This window comes from Dama dama, chromosome 22 (assembly GCF_033118175.1).
Source record: "Dama dama isolate Ldn47 chromosome 22, ASM3311817v1, whole genome shotgun sequence".
NCBI classification, from domain to species: domain Eukaryota; kingdom Metazoa; phylum Chordata; class Mammalia; order Artiodactyla; family Cervidae; genus Dama; species Dama dama.
The window spans coordinates 50,621,275-50,647,812 of NC_083702.1; the positions used below are offsets into that span (position 1 = coordinate 50,621,275).

At 38.0% G+C, this 26,538-nt stretch overlaps 1 protein-coding gene across 4 annotated transcripts in view; it reads left to right on the plus strand.

Annotated features, from left to right (window-relative positions):
* SLC41A2 (solute carrier family 41 member 2) overlaps positions 1 to 26,538 on the plus strand; it is a 129,079-nt gene that overhangs the window by 94,375 nt on the left and 8,166 nt on the right. For all 4 annotated transcript variants that reach the window (XM_061125465.1, XM_061125464.1, XM_061125467.1 and 1 more), the window contains 2 exons: positions 5,023 to 5,154; positions 7,641 to 7,789. In XM_061125465.1, coding sequence (XP_060981448.1) covers positions 5,023 to 5,154; positions 7,641 to 7,789 — 281 coding nt within the window. The remainder of the gene's footprint in view (positions 1 to 5,022; positions 5,155 to 7,640; positions 7,790 to 26,538) is intronic.

Sequence of the window (26,538 nt, forward strand, 5' to 3'; positions counted from 1 at the left end):
ATTCTTGTATTGTGGCCGTACAGAGATGTAATTTTCAGTGCCTGGAATAGCTACTACTTTCTTACCCCCTGTTCAAATGCTCTTCAATGACTATTATTTGATGAGTTTACTAGCATAAATATTATCCAACAATGACTGTTAGAACCGTGTTGCCCAGCTAGAACCATGATGCCCAGCATCTCAATGAGAAATTTAACTTAAATTACAACCCCTTTAGTAGTAAAGTTTTAGTTTCTCTGTGATTTCACCTTCCATAAGAAACAGTTTGCTGAAGTGCTATCTTTGGAAGTCTGTGTATGGTTTGGCATGGTGGTAAACCTTTTTTTTTATCTCAGTAAGTAAGCCTCTTAGTTGGGTATCACCGTAAACTCTTTCTAGTGTTAAATGCCACTCATTAAAAACACTGATAGAGAAGAGTCATTCCACGTTCCTCAGAAAAAGTGGAACTTCTGAGAATTGAATTTCATTTTAAATGCACTAAGGCATGTACTATTTAAAAGATCCCTGTTTGGTCATAGTCTTTATCATATCATCATCATTATTTTCTATTTAGTAAGTACCTACTATGTGGCAGGTGACTCTATGCCTACTATTTAATCCTCAAATAAAGATAAGGACTCATATCTAGGGCATCTTTTAAAATTTATTAACATCTCTTAGAACCAGTCACGTTTTCTAAAATATATTTCCTGTAACAATAGTTCTTGATATGTTAATAAGTATAATTTGAAAAGTGAGTTCTGTGGTCAGCGAAGTTTGGGAAACATTAGGTTAAAAAGATTTCTCTTCCACAGAATTTTGTAAAGCTTTTTCCATGCTAATATATGATGTAAACCTCCCCTTGTGGTACTTCTGTTGGCTAGGAGTTAGAATTTCTGAATCTAACCTTCCTTCTAACCTTCTTTCCAGACCATACTTTGAGAACTACTAATCTAGGGCTTATTATATCTTTATCACAGTCTCTTTCAAACAGCAATATACCACTTTACATAAAGGATAAGAGCCTTATCTCTTATCCTTTATGTACAAGAACCTTATGTCTTGTCCTTTTGCGATTTCACGCTTATGAGCTCTTTTTGTCATACATTTTACTTTGTTATAAACCCTGTAACATTTTTGCTTCACACAGTTATTTTTATAAAAGATTAAAACTGAGGGGTTGGTATCTTTTTATATTTCCCTATATATTTAACATTTTCAGCACTCTTCTTTGCTTTCTGTAGATTCAGATTTCCATCTAGCTTTGTCTTCCACCTGCCAGAAGTTCCTGTAATGTTTGTTGTAGGGCAGCTGTGCAGAGAAGACAGAGGCTTTAGGCCGGTACCTCCCAGCTTCCTTCTCCTTCCTCTTCCTTTGCCCCTCTTCTGACCTATAAGAGTGTCTGCTCTTAACCTCTGCTCTTAAACTTTTCTACTTGTATCCCAGAAGAAGAGTGAACTCTTTCATCCAAGACTGGCCGATTTACCTTTACTAATTCACAATTCCATTACACCCCCACTGGTATTTTTTTGGTATTTAATAACTATCTTGTACACCTGTGGCTGATTCATGTCAATGCATGGCAAAAACCAGCACAATATTGAATAGTAATTAGCCTCCAATTATAATAAATAAATTAGTTTAAATTATATTTTAAAATATGAAATAGCTATCCAACAAATTAGATCAGTGTCTGCTATGTACAGCCAGCAGTGAGACAAATTCCCTCTGTTATCATGTTGCCTGTGGCTTGCTTGAGATAGTGGCTATTTATGTTACAGAATGTAAAGAGCAAACAATTAGTAACTGTTCTGAGCTCTTGGTACCTTATCTGTTGGATGTTACTTGACAGGAGAACAATATATATGAAGTGTAATGCTGTGACTGCCGTGAAAACCGTTTACCTGAGTTAAAATGAACTGTTTTACTTAGGGCTTTTACAGTAGAGTAACAAAAAGACTTCCATTTAATATTAATTTTTGAATTAAAAAATGTGCAATTAAAAAACACTTAGTGAAAAATCTATATCAGTCTTTATTGATCTGCAGTACTTCTTTTGTATATGACAGATTTCATGTGCATGGATGTGTGTTGGGGGGGTGAGTATGTGTGGTTATCAGTTTAAAGAAGTCCCCCTCAATTCCTGGTTTGCTAAGCGTTTTTAATAATAAATAATAAAATGCTGCATTTTATCAACTTTTCTGTTTATTCATGTAATATAATCATATTTTCCCTTCATGTATTTGTTAATGTGCTATATGTATTATTTTCAATTATTAAGTCAGTCTTACATTCCTAAGATAAATCTGATTTTTTGGTGATGTATTTTACACAGTTAACATTTTGCTGGATTTGGTTTGCCAGCAGATTGATATCTTTTGCATTTATTTTGATTCACAAGACTGGCTCATAATTTTCTTTTTTCATATTATCACTGTTGGATTTTGAACTCAGAGTCATGCTGGTCTCACTATGTGCGTTTTTTAAAAAGCTTTTTGGAGCATAGTTGGTTTGCAATGTTGTGTTAGTTTCAGAGGTACAGCAGAGTGACTCAGTTACACACACATATACCCACTCTGTTTTTGGTTTTGTTTTTAAGATTCTAGAGTCTTTTCCCAAATAGGCCATTACAGAGCACTGAGTAGCATTCCCTGTGCTACACAGCAGTTTATCAGTTATTTTATACAGAGTCATACTCTTCTTTTCTAATATAAGATTTAACGCTGTGAATTTCTAAGTACTACTCTATGTACCTCCCACAAATCTCAATATGTTGTGTTTTCATTTTCATTAAATCCAGAATATTTGAAAATTTCCTTTGTGATTTTTTTTCTTTGATTTGTGGGTTATTTGGAAGTGTATTGTTTACTTTCCAGCATTTGGGGGAATTCTCAGATATCCATCTTTTCCATTGTGGCCAGAAAACATACTTTGTATGTTGCAGTTATTTCAAATTTATTGAAACTTGTTTTATGGCTCACAGTGTGGTCCCTCTGTGTGAATGTTCCCATGTGTAAACTTGTAAAAATTACGTATTCTGCTGTTGTTGGGTGGCGTGTCCTATAAATGTCCTTTAGATCAAGTTGATTGATAATGTTGTTAAAAAACTTCTACGTAGTTTTGACTTTTTTTATCAGTGTGGTCTATCAGTTGATGAGAAAAGAGTGGTGAAGTCTCCAAGTATAAACACAAACTTGCTCATGTCATCATCTCTATGAGAGAGGGATTGTTTTCTCTGTTTTACAGGAAGGCAGCTGAGGCATGGAGAAGCTAAGTAGCTTGGAGGTGGGAGAGGGTGGTTGACTGGGCACTTTACTATTGGAAGATTGGGGTGGGGTTGGTTGCCCATGTCATGGGGAGCCCTCCAAGTTTGAACATCAAACCTCCACTCTGGGATGTTAGAATCCTGCCCGCCCCTTGGAGCAAAATGAAGATCTGAAGGAATCCCACTGTTAATTATGCAGACTTCCAGTTCATCCTTGTTTTCCATCAGTACCGCCTTGTGTCTGGTATCCTTGAGGCCTGAGTCTCTCTTGTTCAGTATCTACAGAAAACATTCCTTTATTCTCCCACTTGAGCAGAACAGTTGTAAGAATGATGAGAGATTGCAGATATTTGCTTACTCCATTCATCCACAGACTTTTATTTTTTATAGTGAAAACTTTTATATTTAGAATCAGCCAGCTGGACTCAGTTTAGATGATCCCACTTTGTTGTTATTGTTGTTCAGTCACTCAGTCATGTCCAACTCTCTGCGACCCCATGGACTACAGCCTTCCAGGCTCCTCTGTCCATGGGGATTCAGGCAAGAATATTGGGGTGGGTTGCCATTTCCTTCTCCAGGGGATCTTCCCAACCCAGGTCCCCCACATCGCAGGCGGATTCTTTACCATCTGAGCCACCAGGGAAGCCCTCATATAAGAGAGGGAGTCAGAAATGGATGCAGTTTCTTTCTCTTTTTTAGAAACTTATTTATTGATGTATTTAATTTTTGGCTGTACTGGGTGTTCATTGCTGGGTGCAGGCTTTCTCTAGTTGTGGCGAGCGGAAGCCGCTCTCTAATTGCAGTGTGCAGGCTTCCAGTTGTAGCGGCTTCTCTTGTAGAGCATGGGCTTTAGAGCATGAGGGCTCAGTAGCTGTGACTCACAGGCTTTAGTTGCTCTGTGGCATGGAGGATCTTCTCAGACCAGGAACGGAACCTGTGCTCCCTGCGTTGGCAGGCAGATTCGTAACCACTGGGCCGCCAGGCAAGTCCTGGATGTGATTCCTTGCTGTGTGCCACCAAGGCTGGCTCTCTCAAGTGTTCTGTCCTGCCTGAGTCTATCTCACAAGCACTCGTGGGATGCTTGCAGAAATAGTTGACAGTGGGTGTAGACTCCCCTTGTGTCCAGGGTTCACAGGTATTCTTAATGATTATTTTAGCTCATGCTCAGCATTCAGCAATTTGAAATTTTCAGTTGTTTTCTTCCTACTTGTTTTTATGGCTACTATCTCTTTCTCTCATAATCTGTCAAAGTAGGAAGAGTTTGGGTGTCCTAATTCACCCTGGGGGTACTTACCACCCTTTGGAATTCATTTTGCTTCTTGGCATTAACTCCTCTTCCTCAGAGTACATAAGAGGATAATCTAGGTTAAAAGATCACTTTCTTGAGTATTTTTTTCAGTGTCTTATACCAGTTTCTTCAGTAATCTGAGAAGACATGTATCAAACCTTATCTATTTGAATACATTTATTAAGATGATAAATGTGAAACATATTGTTACCTAGTTTTACATCTTGATTGCGATAGTAATTTTTAAAATTTACTTACTCTGCTTTCAGACCAAACACTGAGTTAGATTTGAAAAAACAATGAATGAGTCTTTCATAGCAGGAATTTTATGCCTTTGAAATATCTACATCAACATCAAATAAATCAACATTTAGAAGAACTCTGTTCTGCTTTATTAGCCCAGGGGGTGACGTAGAGACATAAATTCAGTTGAATCTGTGCACATTATTGAAAATACAAAGCTAACTATTTGTTTTTTCTTCTATTTCAGGTATTGGTGGTAATTTGGTGGCCATTCAGGCCAGTAGGATTTCTACCTACCTTCATTTACACAGCATTCCAGGAGAATTGCCTGATGAACCCAAAGGTTGTTACTACCCTTTTAGAACTTTTTTTGGTCCAGGTAGGTGCTCGTGGAGTTTTGCACATTTTATTCCTGGAACTCTTCCTCTCTCTGAGTACAAGCAGGCAACATTTGTTGAATACATATTTTGTTTATGAATGTTGCCCAATTTTCTGTTTCTGAGAGCCAAATGGATTTTAAATAGAGTAGATTTTGTTCACTGAATTTCAGTGAACAGAAACAACAAAGGACTGTGGATCAATTCTGCAATTGTTAAAGAACTTTGTATAGTTTTTCTTTTTTATCTTTCTCTTTGATATCTTGTTAAGTTAGGATATAAGTTAGGAAAGAAGAACCTTGTGCATATAAGAAAACATTGTTAGGTGATTTAGGGAAACATACTCTTTCATGGGCTTCCCTAGTGGCTCAGGTGGTAAAGAATCCGCCCACAATGCAGGAGACCTGGGTTCGATCCCTGGGTTGGGAAGATCCCCTGGAGGACATGGCAACCCACTCCAGTATTCTTTTTTTTTTTTTAAGTAATATGTTTTTATTTATTTATTTAAAAAAAATTTTTTTTATTAGTTGGAGGCTAATTACTTCACAACATTTCAGTGGGTTTTGTCATACATTGATATGAATCAGCCATAGAGTTACACGTATTCCCCATCCCGATCCCCCCTCCCACCTCCCTCTCCACCTGATTCCTCTGGGTCTTCCCAGTGCACCAGGCCCGAGCACTTGTCTCATGCATCCCACCTGGGCTGGTGATCTGTTTCACCGTAGATAATATACATGCTGTTCTTTCGAAACATCCCATCCTCACCTTCTCCCACAGAGTTCAAAAGTCTGTCCTGTACTTCTGTGTCTCTTTGTCTGTTTTGCATATAGGGTTATCGTTACCATCTTTCTAAATTCCATATATATGTGTTAGTATGCTGTAATGTTCTTTATCTTTCTGGCTTACTTCACTCTGTATAATGGGCTCCAGTTTCATCCATCTCATTAGAACTGATTCAAATGAATTCTTTTTAACGGCTGAGTAATATTCCATGGTGTATATGTATCACAGCTTCCTTATCCATTCATCTGCTGATGGGCATCTAGGTTGCTTCCATGCCCTGGCTATTATAAACAGTGCTGCGATGAACATTGGGGTGCACGTGTCTCTTTCAGATCTGGTTTCCTCAGTGTGTATGCCCAGAAGTGGGATTGCTGGGTCATATGGCAGTTCTATTTCCAGTTTTTTAAGAAATCTCCACACTGTTCTCCATAGCGGCTGTACTAGTTTGCATCCCCACCAACAGTGTAAGAGGGTTCCCTTTTCTCCACACCCTCTCCAGCATTTATTGCTTGTAGACTTTTGGATAGCAGCCATCCTGACTGGCGTTTTCATTGTGGTTTTGATTTCCATTTCTCTAATAATGAGTGATGTTGAGCATCTTTTCATATGTTTGTTAGCCATCTATATGTCTTCTTTGGAGAAATGTCTGTTTAGTTCTTTGGCCCATTTTTTGATTGGGTCATTTATTTTTCTGGAATTGAGCTTCAGGAGTTGCTTGTATATTTTTGAGATTAATCCTTTGTCTGTTTCTTCATTTGCTCCAGTATTCTTGCCTGGACAGTCCCCATGGACAGAGATGCATGGCGGGCTACAGTCCTTGGGGTTGCAGAAAGTCAGACACAGCTGAGCAACTAACCACATAGCACACACTCTTTCATACATTAATCTTTTTGACCTTTCTAAATGTAGGCATTGGTCCCCAACAAGCAGAATGAGAGGGGATAACCTCAGTTACAAGGACATTGTTATGTCCCAGGCATATGCTATCCAAAAAACTAAACCATAATTTTATTTTGCTCATTTTTGGCTGCACTATGTGGCAGGCATGCAGAATTTATGCAACCGGGGATGAAACCTATGCTCCCTGTCGTGGAAGCTCAGAGTCTTAACCACTGGACCACCAGGAAAGCCTCTAAACCACAATTTTAAACCTCACAATTCTTGACAACATTTTTTTTCTGATGAAAATAAATGTATTGTAATAAGTGTAACTTTTGAATGAGGTTCAGAAATACCCAGTCTTTTAATAGCAGTGAAGACTTCTAAAAGAAAAATAAAATTAAAATATTTAATGACCAAAAAACCTCTATTAGAAGATGATTAGGTATCATTTAGTTATTAAAATGAACAATAATATGGAATTAAATGATGTAGAAAAAAAATACGTTCCAGTACTTTAAGAACTTCATATTTTTTCTTTTGTCTTCCCTCCGTTTTTATAATGTTATAGTTTGATCAGTGTTCTTCACAGCAAGCTTTCATCAACCACCTTTCATTTAATTAATATATAACATATAGGGAAAATTTCTAAAAATTAAGCAAATTATAGATAGTTAAAATTTATTTTTAGCAATTGAATTTTATGTGATTCTGTGCACTATAGTAGTAATAACTTGAAGTAATCCTCAAATTTTAATAACTATGATCTATTATTCACCAATACATGATTTTGTTTTAACAACTTTTATATTTTATATTACAGGAGTAAACAATAAGTCCGCTCAAGTTCTACTGCTTTTAGTGATACCTGGACATTTAATTTTCCTCTACACTATTCATTTGATGAAAAGTGGTCACACTTCTTTAACTGTGATCTTTGTAGTAGTATACTTATTTGCTGCTGTATTACAGGTAAGAGACAAAACTTCTTGTAATTTCTTTTATGTTCAGATTAATGTTAAAGTATAACTAAGGCTAAAAGCACAAGAAATTTTTTAACATTTCAAAAATCAGCTGAATGTCTTCTTATTGATCTTCTTAAAACTGATAACATTTAATATGATTTGATCAATAGACCTATTAGATTTCCTATTTTCTGGATTCTGTGTTCCCTCTCTCTCTCTCTTTTTTTAATTCTCTTCTTTAGTATGAATGTGTCTTGGCAGATAAATTCCTGAGGAAGAGTGCTGCACAGGAGAAAAATTTTTGAATCTTTGCATGTTGTAAAATGCTTTGAATAGGTTGACTGGATATAAAATTCTGTTTCTTTTAAATTTTCTTTTAAAATTTTGAAAGCAAGGAGAAAACTTCCTTGCTTTTTAACTTCTGTTACTGTTGAAAAGAAGAGCAGATGCCATTCTCACTGCTGATCTCATGATACAAAACTACTTTTATCTTTCTAGAAGTTTCTAGAAAGAAAATCTTTCCCTTTTCCCTGTTGTTTTTAAATTTCTTCTGGTACTTATCTATGAGTTTTAAAGTAATATACCTAAGTTTCTAGTTCATGTTTAATTCCCTTTAACTTTTGCTAACAAAAGTTGAGGATTTGGGGGCTGGTATAATGCTGTATCTTTCCCACATGGTTATATCACAGTTTGGGGTTAAATTGGTAGTCAGTGTTTCTGTCACTGGGTCTATCTAAACATTGTTTGGGCTTCCTTGGTGGCTCAGATGGTAAAGAATCTGCCTGCAGTGCAGAAGACCTGGGAGATTCCTGAGTTGGGAAGATCCCCTGGAGAAAGGCATGGCAACCCTATAGTGTTCTCCGGTGTTCTTGCCTGGAGAATCCCGATGGATAGAGGCGCCTGGTGAGCTACAGTCCATGGGGTTGCAAAGAGTCAGACACGACCAAGCAACTAACACACACAAGCGTTGTTCACTACAGAGCCAAATAATGTATTGTATTTGCTTTTTGTGTATTTTATTTTTCTTAGGGTTAATAATCACTTCTTTTTTCATTTGCCTCATTTTCTAGAAACCCATCCTTAACTTTTTCCAACTGTTCCATCTTTATTTTAGCTTTTTAGCCATGGCTTCTTGCTAAGCTCTGTAGGATTTAGTACCTCCTACTTTGAGAAATCCTAACTTAGGAGATGCATTCAAAGAATTCTTTGAAAAGGTATCATATGAATTTGGCCTTCAAGGGGTTTGTAGGAGTGGGACTAGAGGAGAAGTGTGTGGAATTATTAATATTCCAGTCAAAACAAAACTGCATTGACAGTAATAATGTTAACCAAATTAACTGACATCTACTATGTTACCTATATGACCAGTGTTGTTCTAAGTGCTTTACATGTAGAGATTTATTTTATTCTCACAAGTACTGTATGAGATTTGTTCTTCTGATATAAATCAGTGATTTTAAAAGTGAAGTACATGCAAAACAATGCATTGTGTACATAAAGGAAAGATGAAAACTTCTTATGTATGTCTACCTCATTTGTTTAAAGTATTTCTTCTGTTTTTATGATTGCTTTACAATAAGCATATTATCACAGTGTTAAGTAAAGTATACTTATTTATACTGAAGGACTGCATAAGCTAAAACTTTTGGAGATTACTGAGTGAAAGCATAGAGATGATAGAGCACAGAACTTAAGCCAGAAAATGAAAGTAATTCACACAGCAGATCTAACTAAAAGAAGAGATGAGAAAAGGTTAAGAGGGTAGATTAGGACCAACATAAAAAGGTCTTAAATGCTCAACAAGGGAGACAAGGATCTACTCATAAAGTAACAAAACCCTTGTGACTTTATTGATGTTTTAACTTTTCTATAATGATTTATAGTGCTCGAGATTTTATTAGATGTCCCCTGTCAAATCATTCACTCATTTATTCCTTCAGTAAGCCTTAATTCTGTTCATATACTAGATGCAGGTATGGGCTTTAAATCTCAGGGTGTATAAATTCCGGCGCTATACTCAAAGACTCACAGCCTGAAGAGAAGACTACTGAACAAATAACTGTATTATAATGTCATGTAATATAAATAAATGCTGGAAATAGCTATGCATAATTTGCTGTCAGAGGTTGGGAAAAAAAGGCAACTAATCCTATCTGGGGAGTAATATTTTTCTACTGTTCAGTAGGAACAGAAGTTATTTCAAATGCGTTTTTACTACTGGCTATCATTATTGCTGTATATGCTATGGTCATTTATTATAATTTATTTTCTCCATGTATGTTAGTATTATGAAAAATATGCTTTCCTCAATCTGATGGGAAATATTTAAGAGACCATTCTTTGGTCTGTTAAACACACCATTTTTAGAGTAAGTTCCTATTTGTAACTTTACCTCTTTACCTCATGGATGGATTTGATGTTTATCTTTATGGTTCTTTGCCAAGATAGTGTCATGCACCATTTCATTTAAGTTAATGAAGGATATAAGACATTTATCTGAATTTACACAAATGTTAGATTTCAACCTTATACTCACAGTATACCTATATGTCTTTTGTTAGCCTCTGATGTAAATTCTGATTGTGGGTACCTGCTCGGTCGTGTCCAACTCTGTGACCCCAGGGACTGGGGCCCTCCAGGCTCCTCTGTCCATGGAATTCTCCAGGCCTGAATTCTGGAGTGGGTTGCCATTTCCTTCTCCTGGGGATTTTCCTGACCCAGGGATTGAACCCCTATCTCCGGCATTGGCAAATGGGTTTTTCACCACTGAGCCACCTGGGAAGCCCAAATTCTGACCAATAAAGTTTGAAAAACTAGAGTTAAGGAAAGAGTAATTACTAATCTCACTGTGTCTCCAAACCTCCTCTGTAAAGTGGGAGGGATATAGACAGTCCAACTTAAATGATTTTCCAACTTTATGATGTGCAAAAGCAATAATGCATTCAGTGGAAACCATACTTCAGTTTTTGAATTTTGATCATTTCCCAGGCTAGTGATACTTGGTATAATCCTGTCTTAAGATGCGGGCAATGACAGTGAGCCACAGTTCCCAGTCGGCTGTGTGATCATGAGGGCAACCAACCAATAAACTGATCCACTTAAGACCATTCTGTACCCAGACAACCATTCTGTTTTTCACTTTCAGTACAGTAGTCAATGAATTATATCAGCTATTCAGTACTTTATTGTAAAATAGGCTTTGTGCTAGATGATTTTGCCCAGCTGTAGAATAATGTTAGTGTTTTGAGCATATTTAAGGCAGGCTAGGCTAAGCTATGATGTTCAGTAGGGTAGCTGTATTAAATGCATTTACAGTGTTTTCAACTTACCATGGTTTTTTTTGGATGTAACCTCATCATAAGGTAAGAAAGATCTGTAGTAGTACCTGCACCATAGGCCCCTTGGAGGATTAAATGATTTAATTACTTGGCTTCATAGTACATGCTATATGAGTGTTGGCTGGTGCTGTTGTTATTGTTACTGTTATTTAACATAGAATTATAAATGGTGAGTCATTAATCTCTGAGTGACAATTGAAATTTTTTTAAACTTGTAGTGTTGATTGAATTTTCTTATGTGTCTTTTACAAGTTTCATTTTTATGAGTTTGTATTTTTATTTCTCCCCAAGAATTAGATACCTGCCAGAGAAGATCTTTGTTTTTGTACCTGACATTGTATTAGTCCAATGGAATAGTTTAGAATCTGCTTGTAAATTCTCAATGCAAATCTTCATGCTCCAGCACTGACGTATCTAACACATACATGCGCACACACATTCACGTATCTCTGTGAGGCTTGAGGTTTAGATTAAAATTGTTGACCTTTCCCTGCCTCCTTCAATAGTCCAAATATGGAAGAATAAATAAAAACTTTTTGAAGATGAAGAATTCTTCACCACTTAAGACATGCATTTTAATACCCTTTACTCAGCTGGCTTCCTTTTTTGATCTAGGTTTAAACTTATATTCAAAATCTTGAAGTCCCAGCTCTTACTTAAATATTTCAGTCCACACCTGTCTTCCCATCACTAAAATCTGTGTTTTGATTAGCTATTCCATAGTAAAATTTTCTAATGCATGTTTAATTTTTCTCCATCTAGATTCCTACCTCGTTGAGGGTGGAGACCAAGCCTTTTGGTATTCTCCACAGGACATGATAAAATTGTTTGGTTTTGGTTTTTGATTGGGGTATGATTGCTCTGCAGTGCTGTGTTGGTGTCTGCCCTACAGCGGAGTGAATGAGCTGTGGCATAGATCCTCCCCTTTCGGGGCACCCCCCCCCCCAGCGCCGTCCCAGGTCATCACACAGCACCGCAGGTCATCACAGAGCCCCGGGCTGAGCGCCCTGCGCTGGACCACAGGCTCCCACTCGCTGTTTGTTTCACGCGTGGTCGTGTAGATATGTCGCTGTTACTCTCTCAATGCAATTCTTGACACTTCACTCTCTTCTCAGACTAGTATTCTTTAAGGAAACTTCCCCCACCACCTAATTCCTCACCCAACAAAATGAAGTAAATCCACTTGAAAGAAACTTGATATCAAACTTATTACAATGACATAGTGACAATTCTTTGCAGTATTTCTGCACTTACTCAGGTGTCATCTTCCTGGAAGTCTTTCTTGCATACCTAATTTGGTCTAAGTGCATTTATTCTTTGTTCCCATGGTAGCCTGTGAACACCATTACCCTAGCTTTTCCACATTATATTGACATTATCTGTTCATGTGTCTGTCTCACCCATTCTACAGAAGGGGTCTTTGTTTTACTCTTCTTTTTTCTTTTTTTGTCTCTGGCACCTTGCCCCATCTCTAGTGCTCAATTAGTGTTTGTTAAACTAAATGACTATATCTTGCTAGCTCTGTTTCCCTCTTCGGGAAGAGAAAAGTTTACAACTGTATTTAGGTACCAGAAATTCCAGAAAAACTGAGAAATCTAAATTTTCTCTTGCTCCAAATTTCATCTTTCGCTGACCTAGTATTTAAAATAAAAGGCAATGAAAAATAAAACACAAAATACCACAAATTCTGTTGGCATCCAGTTAGAATTGTAAGGATTTGCTGAAATGTTTAGAGATGAAGTAACTTAAATGCTTAGAGATGAAATATAGTGCACTTTCCCTTCAAGGGAATGTGCAAGGTTGACTTCAGATAAAGCAGAATTGGAAATGAGTTGGAAATGGATGCAACTGAGGGAGGAGGACATGAGAGTGGTGTGGTGTCCCCACACCATATTCTGCTTTTGTGTATGTTTGAATTTTTACATAGTAAGGAATTTTTAAAATGTTGTTTGTTTGTTTTTGGCTCTGCTGGGTCTTCATTACTGCCTGCAGGCTTTCCCTAATTGTGGTGCGCGGGCTTCGAATCGCCGTGGCTTCTCTTGTTGCAGAGCACAAGCTCTCGGGCACTGAGGCTTTAGTACTTAAGGTTCACAGGCTTAGTTGCCACTCAGAGTATGGGATCTTCCCAGACTAGGGATGGAACCTGTGTCTCCTGGTGGATTCTTAGCCACTGGATCACCAGGAAATCCAGTAAGGAGTTTTTAAAATTAAGGTTTTTCAGAGCATATTGACTTAGTAATTTTGGTCCTGTGGCTGATTATTTCTTAAAGTAAAAAATAAACTTGAGTTTGAAATTGTTTGGGACTTAGAATGGTTGAGTTCATGTTTTTTTTGCCCCAGGTGCACATTGACTCCATTTTTTGAAACTGTTTTTTAAATTTAAAAATATACATACTTTAAAAAAAAAAATCTACATACTTGTCACCAATTTCCTTGTTTAGGTATTTATCCTGTGTCTTGAAATTAGAAGGACCCTAATGAATGTGCTTTTGTGATGTGACGTTAAGTCCGCATAAAGTCAGTAGGTGTGATGGATTGTGCTCTTACTCTTGTTCCTGCCCAGAACCCAGGAGCAGCCAGGGTGATTGGAATATGTCAAGGCTGGAGTAATGTGCCGAAGGCATTCAGTTTAGTTCACCACCAGCAACACTGCATTTTGAGGTTTTTTTTGTTTTCTCAACATTAAGAATGGGTCGGCACTAAACTGACCATGCTGATCACCCATTCTACCTTTTATGCCGTCAGTCAGCATTTATGAGACTGCTGGCTGTGGCTAAGGGTACAGTTGCTGGCTTTAAATGAAAATTTTTCATCTGTATCAAATTAGCTCATGGAACCCACAACTTCGATTTCGTAGAACCAGAGTGTATACTTTCTTCTGCAGACTTAGGGGTGATTGGATTCTTTCTCGCCAAGCAGTCATTGCCTCTGCCTTCACATCTTATTTATTCAACTGCTCCACTGACTGCTCAGAACATGTTAATTTGTGAAATCAAAGGCATAAAACAGTATTCCAGGCTATGACGGACCTTGTTTGCCTTCCTTATAAGATGTGCAAAAGAGAATTTTGATATCTCCTCAGGGTTTTCTAATTCATTTATTTGCCTCATTCCCTGCAGTCTTTTTCAAAGATGTAGTACCTGGACAGCATAATACACCTGAGAAGGTACAAAGGTAACTATCAATCAAATAAGCAGACTGATGATCTCTTCATCAAAGAAAGAACAGCATTCATTGCAGTTCATTTCCCTATTTAAAACCTCTACTAGTTCACTTTAGTTTTGAAATCCTAAATATACTTCCTTTGTCTGTGGAGAGATAAAAGCTTAAACTTTGGATGACATAACCTACAAAAGGCAAAAAGATAGGCCCATATGGAGTATATTAATATTTGTTCTGCTATAAAATAGTTCAGTGGGAAAGAAAAATGAGACTTTTCTAGCCCGAGAGGCCTATTAAATTCCAACAAAGTGTTTGTTAATATAATTCGGAAAGAATGAAGCAAAACCATTTCTAAATGAAAATTTTAATTCCCTCTTTTAGGCACCAATTGTTTCATATTGAAAATTCGTTTGCTAAGAACTTTTCTAAACTCCTAGCAGTACCAAATACCATGGGAAATTCTTGTGAACATTTGTGGAAAACCTGACTGTGTCTGTTCTTTAACGTGGGGGAGGCAAAATGTTTCCCTTCAGTGGTGGAATGATGAATTCTCACCTCATAAAGGTGAAAATATAAATATCAGGATTTTACCCACTGTATAATGCTTATGATCTTCCAAGCATGGTGCTAGTCACTGTACAAAAGAAATAGAAGATATTGTCCCTGCCCTGCACAGGCTTCCCTTAGCTGTGGAAAATGAGATTTAAATGCATGAAATAATTAGAGAGGAGCTGAAGACTTAACCTCCTTATAACAGTAAGTTATAAGCATCTTCCCGTATACCTTCAGAATCAAACTTTACACTTATGCATGGATTTCATTCTTTAAAAGTGCTTTAGTAGGTTTGGGGTGGGGGGGTGGTTTAAAAGGGAAGATCAGAGTATACATTATATCTCATGAGAAGCTTGAATTAATATCAGTAAATATGAAACTTCCCTTAGCAAAACAGTAATACTTATACTTGTTTCTTTAAAAATATTTATTTATTTGGCTGCACCAGGTCTTAGTTGTGGCATTTGAGATCTAGTTCCCTGACCAGGGATCGAACCCAGGTTCCCCCCCTGCATTGGGAGCACAGAGTGTTAGCCACCGGACTACCAGGGAAGTCCCATGTACTTCTTATTAATATAATTTTAAAAGCAGAAGTCTCTTTAGTTTTTACTGCTGTCTTTTCAGTAGGCAGTGTTTTGTTTTTTCATTTTATGAAAGTGAAAAGTAAATGTGAAAGTCACTCAGTAGTGTCCAACTCTTTGTGACCCTATGGACCGTGGTCTGCCAGGCTTCTTTGTCCATGGAATTCTCCAGGCAAGAATACTGGAGTGGGTAGCCATTCCCTTCTCCAGGGAGTCTTCCCAACCCAGGGTCAAACCTGGGTCTCCCACATTGAAGACAGATTCCACCAGGGAAGCCATTTTATACTTAAATACCAATTGCACCACCTTCCAAGGATGTTCATGTTTTCTCAAGAAAAAATATTCTCAGCAAAGCCCAAGCCCAATTTAAATGAGCAAATGAATGACTCTCATAATAAAATTAATAATCTGAATATTGAATAATGAACTTCCTAAGAAGTGTTTCTGTTTCATAAATAATAGTTCACTTGTTTTGAGATCTGTGTTGGTAACATGAACATGGTCACAGCACAAATGCAGATTAACAGTAAAGAAACATCTTCCATTTTTCATCTAGTAGAACATGCTTGGGGCAGAAATATGGTCCATGTACTTCCTAACAGAAACAACATCTTAATTGGCAATGTCTTAGTTCTGAAGTCACATTCACATGATTCATCGTCATTATTTTAACTACAAAGATAAATGAATAAATGTTTTCACAGAAGGAAAGTATTTATAAACGTTTAAACCACCACATATGTTGCATACAAAGGACAAAGGAGAAAAAGGGAAGATAAGATCAGTGTGCAGAACATTGCAGAAACATCACAGAGCTCTTCATAGTCAGAGCAGAGTCTGAATTTCTGCTCTGCTGCTTATTTCATGACTTCAGTCAAGTTTTGTAACATCTCTGGCCTTATTTTTTCCCCTCCCTCAGAGAATAGTGAGGAGGACTAAGCTAATGTATAAAGTGATTGATAGAATTAGTGCGTGTTCAGTTGTGTCCAACTCTTTGCAACCCTGTGGATTGTAGCCCACCAGGCTCCTCTGTCCATAGAATTTTTCAGGCAAGAATACTGGAGCAGGTTGCCATTTCCTACTTCAAATTATGATTAGAGAGACAGGCATAAACCCTGACTGTCTTGGGCAAACCAGAAGTAGAGTGACTGCAGTGATCAGTCAGATCCCTTCCTGCATTTCCAATAGCTGATTTTGTGAATTCCCACTCCTCCAATAAAGATGATTTGTTACAAAGCATTGTTGTACATAGTTAGTAATGTATGTGCTAATATTAAAATTATCTGGCAACTAAGACAGTGTTTGATATTAAAGTCCATAATTGCTACTAAGGTAATATTAAGTTCAGTTGGCTTCTTTGGGTTAGCCAGGGAGCCCAAGCAACACATAAAGTGTTATTTTCCTAAAACATTGTGTTCTAAGTCCAAATAGCTAATTTTGAATTAGTCTGTTTTTCTATTAGAAACTATCTGTTTTTGCATTTGTTCAGCCTAAAACAATCTCCTTCAGGTTCCCAGGTGCATTCTGTGTTCTATTATCTCTGTATTTTACCTAAAAGTCTGTATTTACCTATTTCTGCCACAGTGTGACTTGTTATTTTACAGTGTCCAGCTTTATCTCCTCCTGATCTGTGACTTTTGAGAGGAAAAGAGTACCGATTCTCTTGTATGTAAGCCAGCGTATCTCATTATCACCTAAGTTGTTCATTCTGAAAATTTTCCTTCTCTGACAATTCCCTTTGTGAGGTTTGGTGCTCTAGCTACTTTTTCTATATATATATAGAGAGAGAGAGAGTTTACAAAATGGTAATAGCAAATACTTACATAGCATATATTCTGAGCCATGCACTCTACTAGGCACTTCATGTACATGAGCTCACTTTGAATACTCACCACAACCCAGTGAGGTAAGTTATAACTAGTTTCCATTTACAGATGAGGCAGTTGATGTGGAGAAGTTGAGCGACTGGTCCAAGTCCACACAGCAAGATGGAGTCTGGATCCAGTGAACACTGCTAACCACTGTATTTTACAAGAATACGTTTAACACTGTTGTGCTCCTAGTGAGGGCCGTAGTATTTAGGATGTAGTTTTTGAAGATTTATAGCTGCCTCTTCTCTCTGGTTTCGTTAGCTCTTCATAGTTCTTCCAGTCTGGTGTTCTGCCTCTAAAGGGCATTCATTCCACAGAGTTTACTTAGGATCTATGCCTACTGAAGTTAAGTAGGAATCCAGGCAAGGCCATAAATATATCCCAAGAGAAGGACTCAGTGCTATGGAATTTCAGTAGTGGGAGGGTATTTTTCTAGGTGGGGAGGGAAGCTTTATTTTTAATTTTTTCTTTTTTTGGCCACACCGCGAGGCATATGTGGTCTTAGTTCCCCAACCAGAGATTGAACCCATGCCCTCTGTGTTGGAAACTCCAAGTGTTAACTGCTGGACCGCTATGGAAGTTCCAGGGAAGTTTTATAATGGATAAAATTTTGTTTCTTGCAATCCACAGAAAATGCCATTTTGGCAAAAGGGAGTTGTATTGTTCAGTCACTAAGTTGTATCCAACTCTTTGCAACTGCATGGACTGCAGTTTGCCAGGCTTCCCTGTCCTTCACTGAATAAATGAGAAAACCCAGGGTAAGGCGATAGTAATAGTTGTCAGAAATTGTAAGAAAATTTACAGAAATAATAAAAAAGTTTCTGGAGCAAAGAGTTTATGGATGGGAATAATGGAAAATAAGGTTGAAAATTTCAGATTATGATAAGATCATAAAAGGGTCTTGAAGTCCAGACTGAAGAGTTCAGTTTATTCTACAGAATGAAGATTTTCAACATTTTTCCCATTCCCAACAAACTTGAGAGATCTGATGCACTCCTCAGAAGCGGCATCGTATAACATGGAAGGGCTTGAGCTTTGGTTTCCCCACTCATTGCCTGTGTCAGGTTGATCAAGGTAATTTCTCATCTGTAAAAAGTGGCTAAGGATAGACCTCTACCCTTCCCTGTCCCCAGTAGTGTCTTATTATTATAATATCATCGTCTCCAGTGGCTGCGGACTACTGGGGCAGTAAGTATCAGGTTATCAATGAGAGGATCAGAACCTGGAGGAATCTAGTGCTGAATCTCTTTCATGATTCTAATACCCAACTCATTCCTTGCACTCATTCTTCTAAGTAAGGACAATGTAGCCATATGGTGGCAATGTGGCCATAATTGGAATCCCAGGATAACCACCCAGTCAGTTCAGTTCAGTCGCTCAGTCGTGTCCAACTCTTTGCAACCCCGTGAACCGCAGCACACCAGGCCTCCCTGTCCATCACCAACTCCCGGAGTTTACTCAAACCCATGTCCATTGAGTCGGTGATGCCATCCAACCATCTCATACTCTGTCATCCCCTTCTCCTCCTGCCTTCAATCTTTCCCAGCATCAGGGTCTTTTCAAATGAATCAGCTCTTCGCATCAGGTGGCCAAAGTACTGGAGATTCAACTTCAACATCAGTCCTTCCAGTGAACACCCAGGACTGATCTCCTTTAGAATGGACTGGTTCGATCTCTTTGCAGCCCAAGGGACTCTCAATAGCTGAGCAAGTCAATTGACTTAACCTTGAGCAAGTTACTTAATTCCTTGGGGGAGTCTTATTGTTCTTGCCTGTAAAATGAGGATAATATTTCCTCTTTTCACAGTAGTTATAATGTTTAAATACCTGGCACATAGTAGGCCCCTATTATATGGTGCAGTTATATCTTTTTTTAATTATGAAAGTGAAAGTTGATCAGTCGTGTCTGACTCTCTGCGACCCCATGCAGTGTATAGTCCTTGGAATTCTGTAGGCCAGAATACTGAAATGGGTAGCCTTTCCCTTTTCCAGGAGATTTTCCCAACCCCGAGATCAAACCCAGATCTCCTGCATTGCAGGCGGATTCTTTATCGGCTGAGCCACAGGGGAAGCCCAAGAATACTGGAGTGGGTAGCCTATCCCTTCTCCAGGGGATCTTCCTAACCCAGGAATCATACCAGGGTGTCCTGAATTGCAGGTGGATTCTTTACCAACTGAGCTATCAGGGAAGCCTTTAATTATAACATTAAGTCAAATCCTATTCCCAGACGCCATCTCAAAGGAAAGAGCTAAGCAATGAAGAGATTTTAACAGGTTGTCTGATTTCACGCACATTTTTCCTCCTTCATCAGGATTTAAATCCACCAGATTCCAGCTGGGAAGTAAGGACCCCTGAATTCTTCCTGTGTGACTCTTTGGCCCCTGTCTGTTCGTGGGTTTCTGTCTGCCAGCTTGGGTTGAGTGGAAACTGTGAAGAGAATGATAAAGGAAACACAAAGGGAGACCTATAGTTCCATGGAATTATTTTTTCTAGTTGTAAAAATATCTAGTTTAACTTTAGGAGTTGATTAATATAGTGAAAGAAGGAAGTTGAAACAGGTGATTTTTTGAGATTCCTTTTTAGCCCTGTTTCTCTGTCACTCAGTAGTGTCTGACTCTGTGACCCCATGAACTGTAACGCTCCAGGCTCCTCTCTCTGTGGAATTTTCCAGGCAAGAATATTGGAGTGGGTTGCCATTGCCTACTCCAGGGGATCTTCCTGACCCAGGGATCAAACCTGGGACTTTAGCCCTGGGATTACCTTTTTTTTGTGATACAATACTGTATTATGCTATTATAGCTTAGATTATAGGATCTTAAAATTGAGACACTTTCCTAAATCCGTATTTATGATTCATTCTCTGGAGAGGTATAATTGGGCTCCAGACCAGTAAACAAAGAAGGTGGGACAACTGCCTGCCTCATCAGGGGCATGGCATGCCAGAGCCCCGGGGAGCAAGACGTTCAGAAAGAGAGCTCTTTCCCATCCTGCCAGGCCTGACGCTGTTAGGACCAGAGAGGCTGAGGCTTCTTTTTCTCGTGTTCTGGTTAAGGATGTTACTCCTGTGCTCTGAGCTCTGCTGCAATTGCAGACATGACTTAGAGGAATTTTCACAACATCTGCTTAAAAAAGAAAAAAAAAATCTTATAACACAGCTATGTGAAAGCACTGGCTTGAAAAGCATAAAAACTATCTTTCAAGAAATTTGTGAGAATAAAATCTTGGTTGGTTGTGACCCTGGGATATTCAGCCGGACAATATTGACCTGAGTGATTCAATCATTAAAATTTTTTTCCTATTTAAAAAAATAGATGTTTAGCACCATTCTTCCTTTTTATCTTAAAAATAGTTCTGCATAACAAAGCTAATCAAACTTGTGATTTTTGTACCATATAGGGAAATATGTAAAAGCAGAAAGTAAAGATTTTTGCATTTTTAAAAGGGGTGTTTAAAGGAAGTCAAAAAATGATGAGACCATCATTCAGTATTTGAAGTAAAAAGACAAAATTGATTTTATTGCTCATCATTGTAAAGAAGCTAAGCTGGGAGCAGGCAAAACCTCTGCAAGCAGAGCAACTACTGGTCTTTCATAGGATTTCAGGGATGCATGGAGTTCAGGGATGGGCAGATGTCCAGAAGCTTGGGTAGACAGATGTCCTCTGTTGAGGTCTGGATACTTGGGTGTGACTACTATTGGTAGTTGGTCCTCCGAGGTGTATTTATTGGACCCAATGTGTTCCTAATTGCCTACTTCAGGAGCAAGGACTGTCGTTGATTGGCTTCCTTCTAAATGTTCTCAATAAGGCAAGTTGTTTATTGATTGAATGAACATAAAACCAGTTCTGGTGGCTTCTTGTTATCATAGCCAAAGATCAGTCTTTTCCTGGGAGTGTGGGAACTTTTTACTTTCTCAGTCTCCACTTTGTTCCTCACTCAGTCAAAGCTGCAGAGTATCATTAAGGATTAACCAGAACTTCACTTTTGTTGTTAATTCTTCCTGAAAGTAGCGTATCTGATTTTCAATTTGAGTCCGTCAGTATAGGAGGAGGGGTCTTTGAATTATTTATTGAAACATCCGATGGGACAGTGCCTGGGTTGAAACATTTCAGACATTGGATAATAAATGTTAAATATGAGATAAACAAGACTAATTAGAAGGAACTTCTAATTGTAAGAAGGAACTTCCCTGGTGAATCAGTGGTAAAGAGTCCACCTGCTAGCACAGAGCCACAGGAGACATGGGTTCGGTCCCTGAGTTGGAGAGATCCCCTGGAGAAGGAAATGGCAAGCTGCTCCAGTATTCTTGCCTGGAAAATTTCGTGGACAGAAGAGCCCAGCGGGTTATAATCCATGGGGTCACAAAAGAGTCGGACTTGACTTAGCAACTACACAAGAACAAGAAGGAACTAGAATGTATTTCACTACCATAACCTGAGATTTTTCAGACCTGACCAAGAAAACACATCCCAATGATTCCCTTGGTATCCAGACTGCCTTTTCTTTTAGCTTAGATACAGATTGATTTCACCTGTAGCATTAATTTGGGTGTAATGTGAAGTGTCAGCAATCATTCTAGTTGGCCAAAAGAAAGTCCAGCACCATTCTCTTATCTGTAACAGTGGCTGTTCCTTTGCTGGGCTGGGGTGGGCGCTGTTTGCTCTGTGTGCTCAGCTCTTTGCTCTGAGAATCTTGAGTTAATAATCAGCCTCTGTGAGTCATCTGCTTCGGGAAGTGCTCTGGAAAACTTCAGTTGAGGTTCCCTATGGTGTTACTTTCCAGCTCTGCTTAAAGGTCTGTTCCATTTTTTCCCCCAGAGAACAGAAGAGTATGTTGCTAGTTCAGGCTCATTCAGAGATTATGTATTATTCATCATCATAGACTCAGCATCCAGTCCCTGCCTGGTACAGTAAATATTTATAAAATGAATATTCAGCTTTTATTATTCTTGGATTATTTTTGGCATTTCGGTTATGTTTCTTTATTTAGAGTCTGATCTCACTGAAAGCAATAACCATGTCTTATTCTTCTCTTGCTGCTCCAGAAAGCTCATCATAGTGTTTTCTGTGTTAGATATAGATAAATATTTGTTAAATTGGATTCAAGATACATTGAGTGTACTTTGTTTGGGTAATAAGGCAAATACTTGACAAGATTCCTCATCTAAATGAGAGAATAAATCTGTTGAAGAGGTGAAATATATGCATAAAATTATTTGAAGATGATGCTTTTTTTAAAGAAGTATTAAATGTTTAACAAATACAAATAAAATATTCTGTAATTGACTACTTAAGTGTTATAACTAGGTTTTTTGGAAACAGCTTAACTGCTTAAATAGAACGCTAAATTTTATTGCTTTTAATGGATTTTTAAATTTTATTTTATATTGGAGTATAGTTGATTTACAATATTATGTTAGTTTCTGGTATACAGCAAAGTGATTCAGTTATATATATATCCTTTTTCAGATTCTTTTCTCATATAGGTTATTGGAGTATTGAGTTGAGTTTGCTGTGCTATACAGTAGTTCTTTGTTGGTTATCTTTTTTATATATAGTAGTGTGTATATGTTAATCCCAACCTCCTAATTTATCCCCTTCCTCCTCTTCCCCTTTGGTATGATGTTTGTTTTCTAATTCTGTGAATCTGTTTCTGTTTTGTAAATAAGTTAATTTGTATCATCTTTTTTATTCCACATATAAGTGATATATTTGTCTTTCTCTGACTTACTTCACTTAGTATGATAATCTCTAGTTGCATCCATGTTGCTGCAAATGGCGTTATTTCATTCTTTTATGGCTGAGCAGTATTCCATTGTTTATAGGTACTACATCTTCTTTATCTGTTCATCTGTCAGTGGACATTTAGGTTGCTTTCATGTCTTGGCTATTGTAAGTAGTGCTGAGGTGAATATTGGGGTGCATGTAATCTGTTCAGTTATGGTTTTCTGCAAATACATGTCCAGGAATGGGGTTGCAGGGTCATATAATAGTTCTGTTTTTAAGGAATCTCCATACCATTCTCCATAGTGGTTGTACCAATTTACATTCCCACCAACAGTGTGGGAGGATTTCCTTTTCACAGATCCTCTCCTGCATTTATTGTTTCTATATTTTTTAATGATGACCATTCTGACTGGTGTAAGGTGAAACCTCATTGTAGTTTTGATTTGCATTTCTCTAATAATTAGCAGTGTTGAGCATCTTTCACGTGCTTCTTGGTCACCTGTTTGTCTTCTTTGGAGAAATGTCTATTTAGACCTTCTGTCCTTTTTTTTAAATTTTTTTTTTGAGCTATATAAGCTGTTTGTATATTTTGGAGATTAACCCCTTGTCAGTTGCATCATTTGCAAGTATTTTCTTCCATTCCATGGGTTCTCTTTTCATTTTGTTTATGGTTTCCTTTGCTTTGCAAAAACATTTAATTAGGTCCCATTTGTTTATTTTTGTTTTTATTTCCATTACTGTAGGAGACAGATACAAAAAATATTGCTGCACTTCATATCAAAGAGTGTTCTGCCTGTGTTTTCCTCTAGGAGGTTTATAGTATTTGGTCTTTAATCCGTTTTCAGTTTATCTTTGTGTATGGTGTTACAGACTGTTCATTCTTCTACATGTAGCTGTCCACTTTTCACAGCACCACTTTATTGGAGAGACTGTCTTGTCTCCACTGTATATTCTTGCCTTCTGTGTTGTAGATTAAGTGAGCACAGGTACACAGGTTTGTTTCTGGGCTCTCTGTCCTGTTTCATTGATCTAATGTCTGCTTTTGTGCCAGTACCATAATGTTTTGGTTGCTGTGTCTTTGTAGTATAGTTTGGGGTCAGGGAGACTGACAGTCCAAAATCCCCATACTCTTAGATCACTACCAGAAATATTTTGGTGTGCTATTTTAAAAAATTATTTCTCAGACTTGAGTTATGTATTAGAAAGGCATTCAATAAACATTAATAGTTTTAAGTGATTGAATATTCTTTTTTCCCCCGAAATGTTTCTCTGGGCAACAAAGTCTTCTTGTTTGAAAAGGGAAGGTACAGAAGCAGAGCCATCTTCAGGCTTCAGGCAGAGGGTGAGGAAGGAACACTTGAGGTGTTCAGGATTTGATCTCTACTGATTGCATATTTTCCTAATATTCTATGGATAGTAGCATCTTTAAAATAATTCTGTTTAGCATGTAGTTCAGTTCAGGTCAGTCGTTGAGTTGTGTCTGAGTCTGCGACCCCATGGACTGCAGCAGCACGCCATGCTTCCCTCTCCCTCACCATCTCCCGGAGTTTGCTCAAGTTCATGTCCACTGAGTCGATGGTGCCATCCAAACATCTCATCCTCTGTCGTCCCCTTCTCTTCCTGCTTTCAATTTTTCCTGGCATCAGCATCTTTTCCAATGAGTTAGCTCTTTGCATCAGGTGGCCAAAGTATTGGAGCTTCAGTGTCAGTCTTTCCAGTGAATATTCTAGGTTGATTTCCTTTAGGATTGACTGGTTTGATCTCCTTGCTGTCCAAGGGACTCTCAAAGAGTCTTCTCCAGCACCACAGTTCAGAAGTATCAATTCTTCAGCACTTAGACTTCTTTATGGTCCAACTCTTACATCCATATATGACTACTAGAAAAACCATAGCTTCGACTATGCAGACGTTTGTTGGCGAAGTGATGTCTCTGCTTTTTAATATGCTGTCTAGGTTTGTTATTGCTTTTCTTCCACGGACCAAGCGTCTTTTAATTTTGTGGCTGTAGTTACCGTCTACAGTGATTTTGGAGCCCAAGAAAATAGAGTCTGTCAGTTTCCATTGTTTCCCCATCTATTTGCCATGTGATGGGACCGGATGCCATGATCTTAGATTTTTGAATATTGAGTTTTAAGCCAACTTTTTCACTCTCCTCTCTTACCCTCATCAAGAGGCTCTTTAGTGTCTCTTTGCTTTCTGCCATTAGAATGGTGCTATCATCTGCATATCTGAGGTTGTTGATATTTTTCCTGGCAGTCTTGATTCCAGCTTGTAATTCATTCAGCCTGGCATTTCACATGATGTACTCTGCATAGACGTTAAATAAGCAGGATGACAATATACAGCCTTGATGTACTCTTTTCCCAATTTGGAACGCATCCATTGTTCCATGTCCAGTTCTAACTGTTGCTTCTTGACCTGCATACAGGCTTCTCAGGAGGAAGCATGTAGTAGGCAGTCAATAACTGTTAATTTCCTCTAACGGTTTGTATGTTTTATTTCTGTCTTTTATTATTATTGTTATTAAACTAAGAGACATTTTATTTAGTTGGAATTTCTGCTGGATTTTCAGGTTATCGTTTCATAATATTAAGTGACCTTAGCTATCACTGGTCTTTGCATGATTGGAACGAAATAACATGGTCACAAGAATCACTGGGTTAATGTGCTATGCTTAGTCGCTCAGTCATGTCCGACTCTTTGTAACCCCATGAACTGTAGCCCACCAGGCTCCTCTGTTCATGGGGATTCTCCAGACAAGAATACTGGAGTGGGTTGCCATGCCCTCCTCCAGGGGATCTTCCCAACCCAGGGATTGAGCCCAGGTCTCCACATTGCAGGTGATTTCTTTACTGTCTGAGCAACCAGGGAAGCCCAGAGTTAATGATGCTTTGGCAAAAATTACTGTATTTTTAAAAAAAGTTCCAACTGTGTATTAAATATTGAATAGATGAACAACAATGACATGCACATGATATAAAAAATAATAATACAGTGACCACCAGGACACTCACTAGTCAGCTTAAGAATTAGGAACTACCAGTAACCTAGAACCTACACCTTTTAAAGTTACCTCTGTGTTCCTTCCTCCTCCTCAAAGCAAGCTATTCATTCAGAATTGTATAGCTAATGAGTGTTTGCTCTTCCTTATGATTCAGTGCATTTATTTGAATACCAAAAAATATATGTTTTTAGTTTTACATGGTTTTGAAACTTGTAAAAAATAGAATCGTAGTGAATTCGTGCTAAGTGACTTTCTTCTTTTGCTCAGCATTGTATTTGAGATTCATTCATATGTGTACCTATTATTAACCTATTTTAGTTGGATCAAACCCACGTCTCTTGTGCTGCTTGCATTAGCAAGTAGATTCTTTACCACTGAGCAACCTGGGAAGCCTTAGATTGTAATTTTTTGCTATTAAAAATCAAGGCTGTGAATATTGTTATCTTGTCTCCTGAACACATTCTGAGAGTTTCTTTTGGATAGAAGACAGGTCCTTCCATTCTAAGAAGGTCTAACCATTTTTGT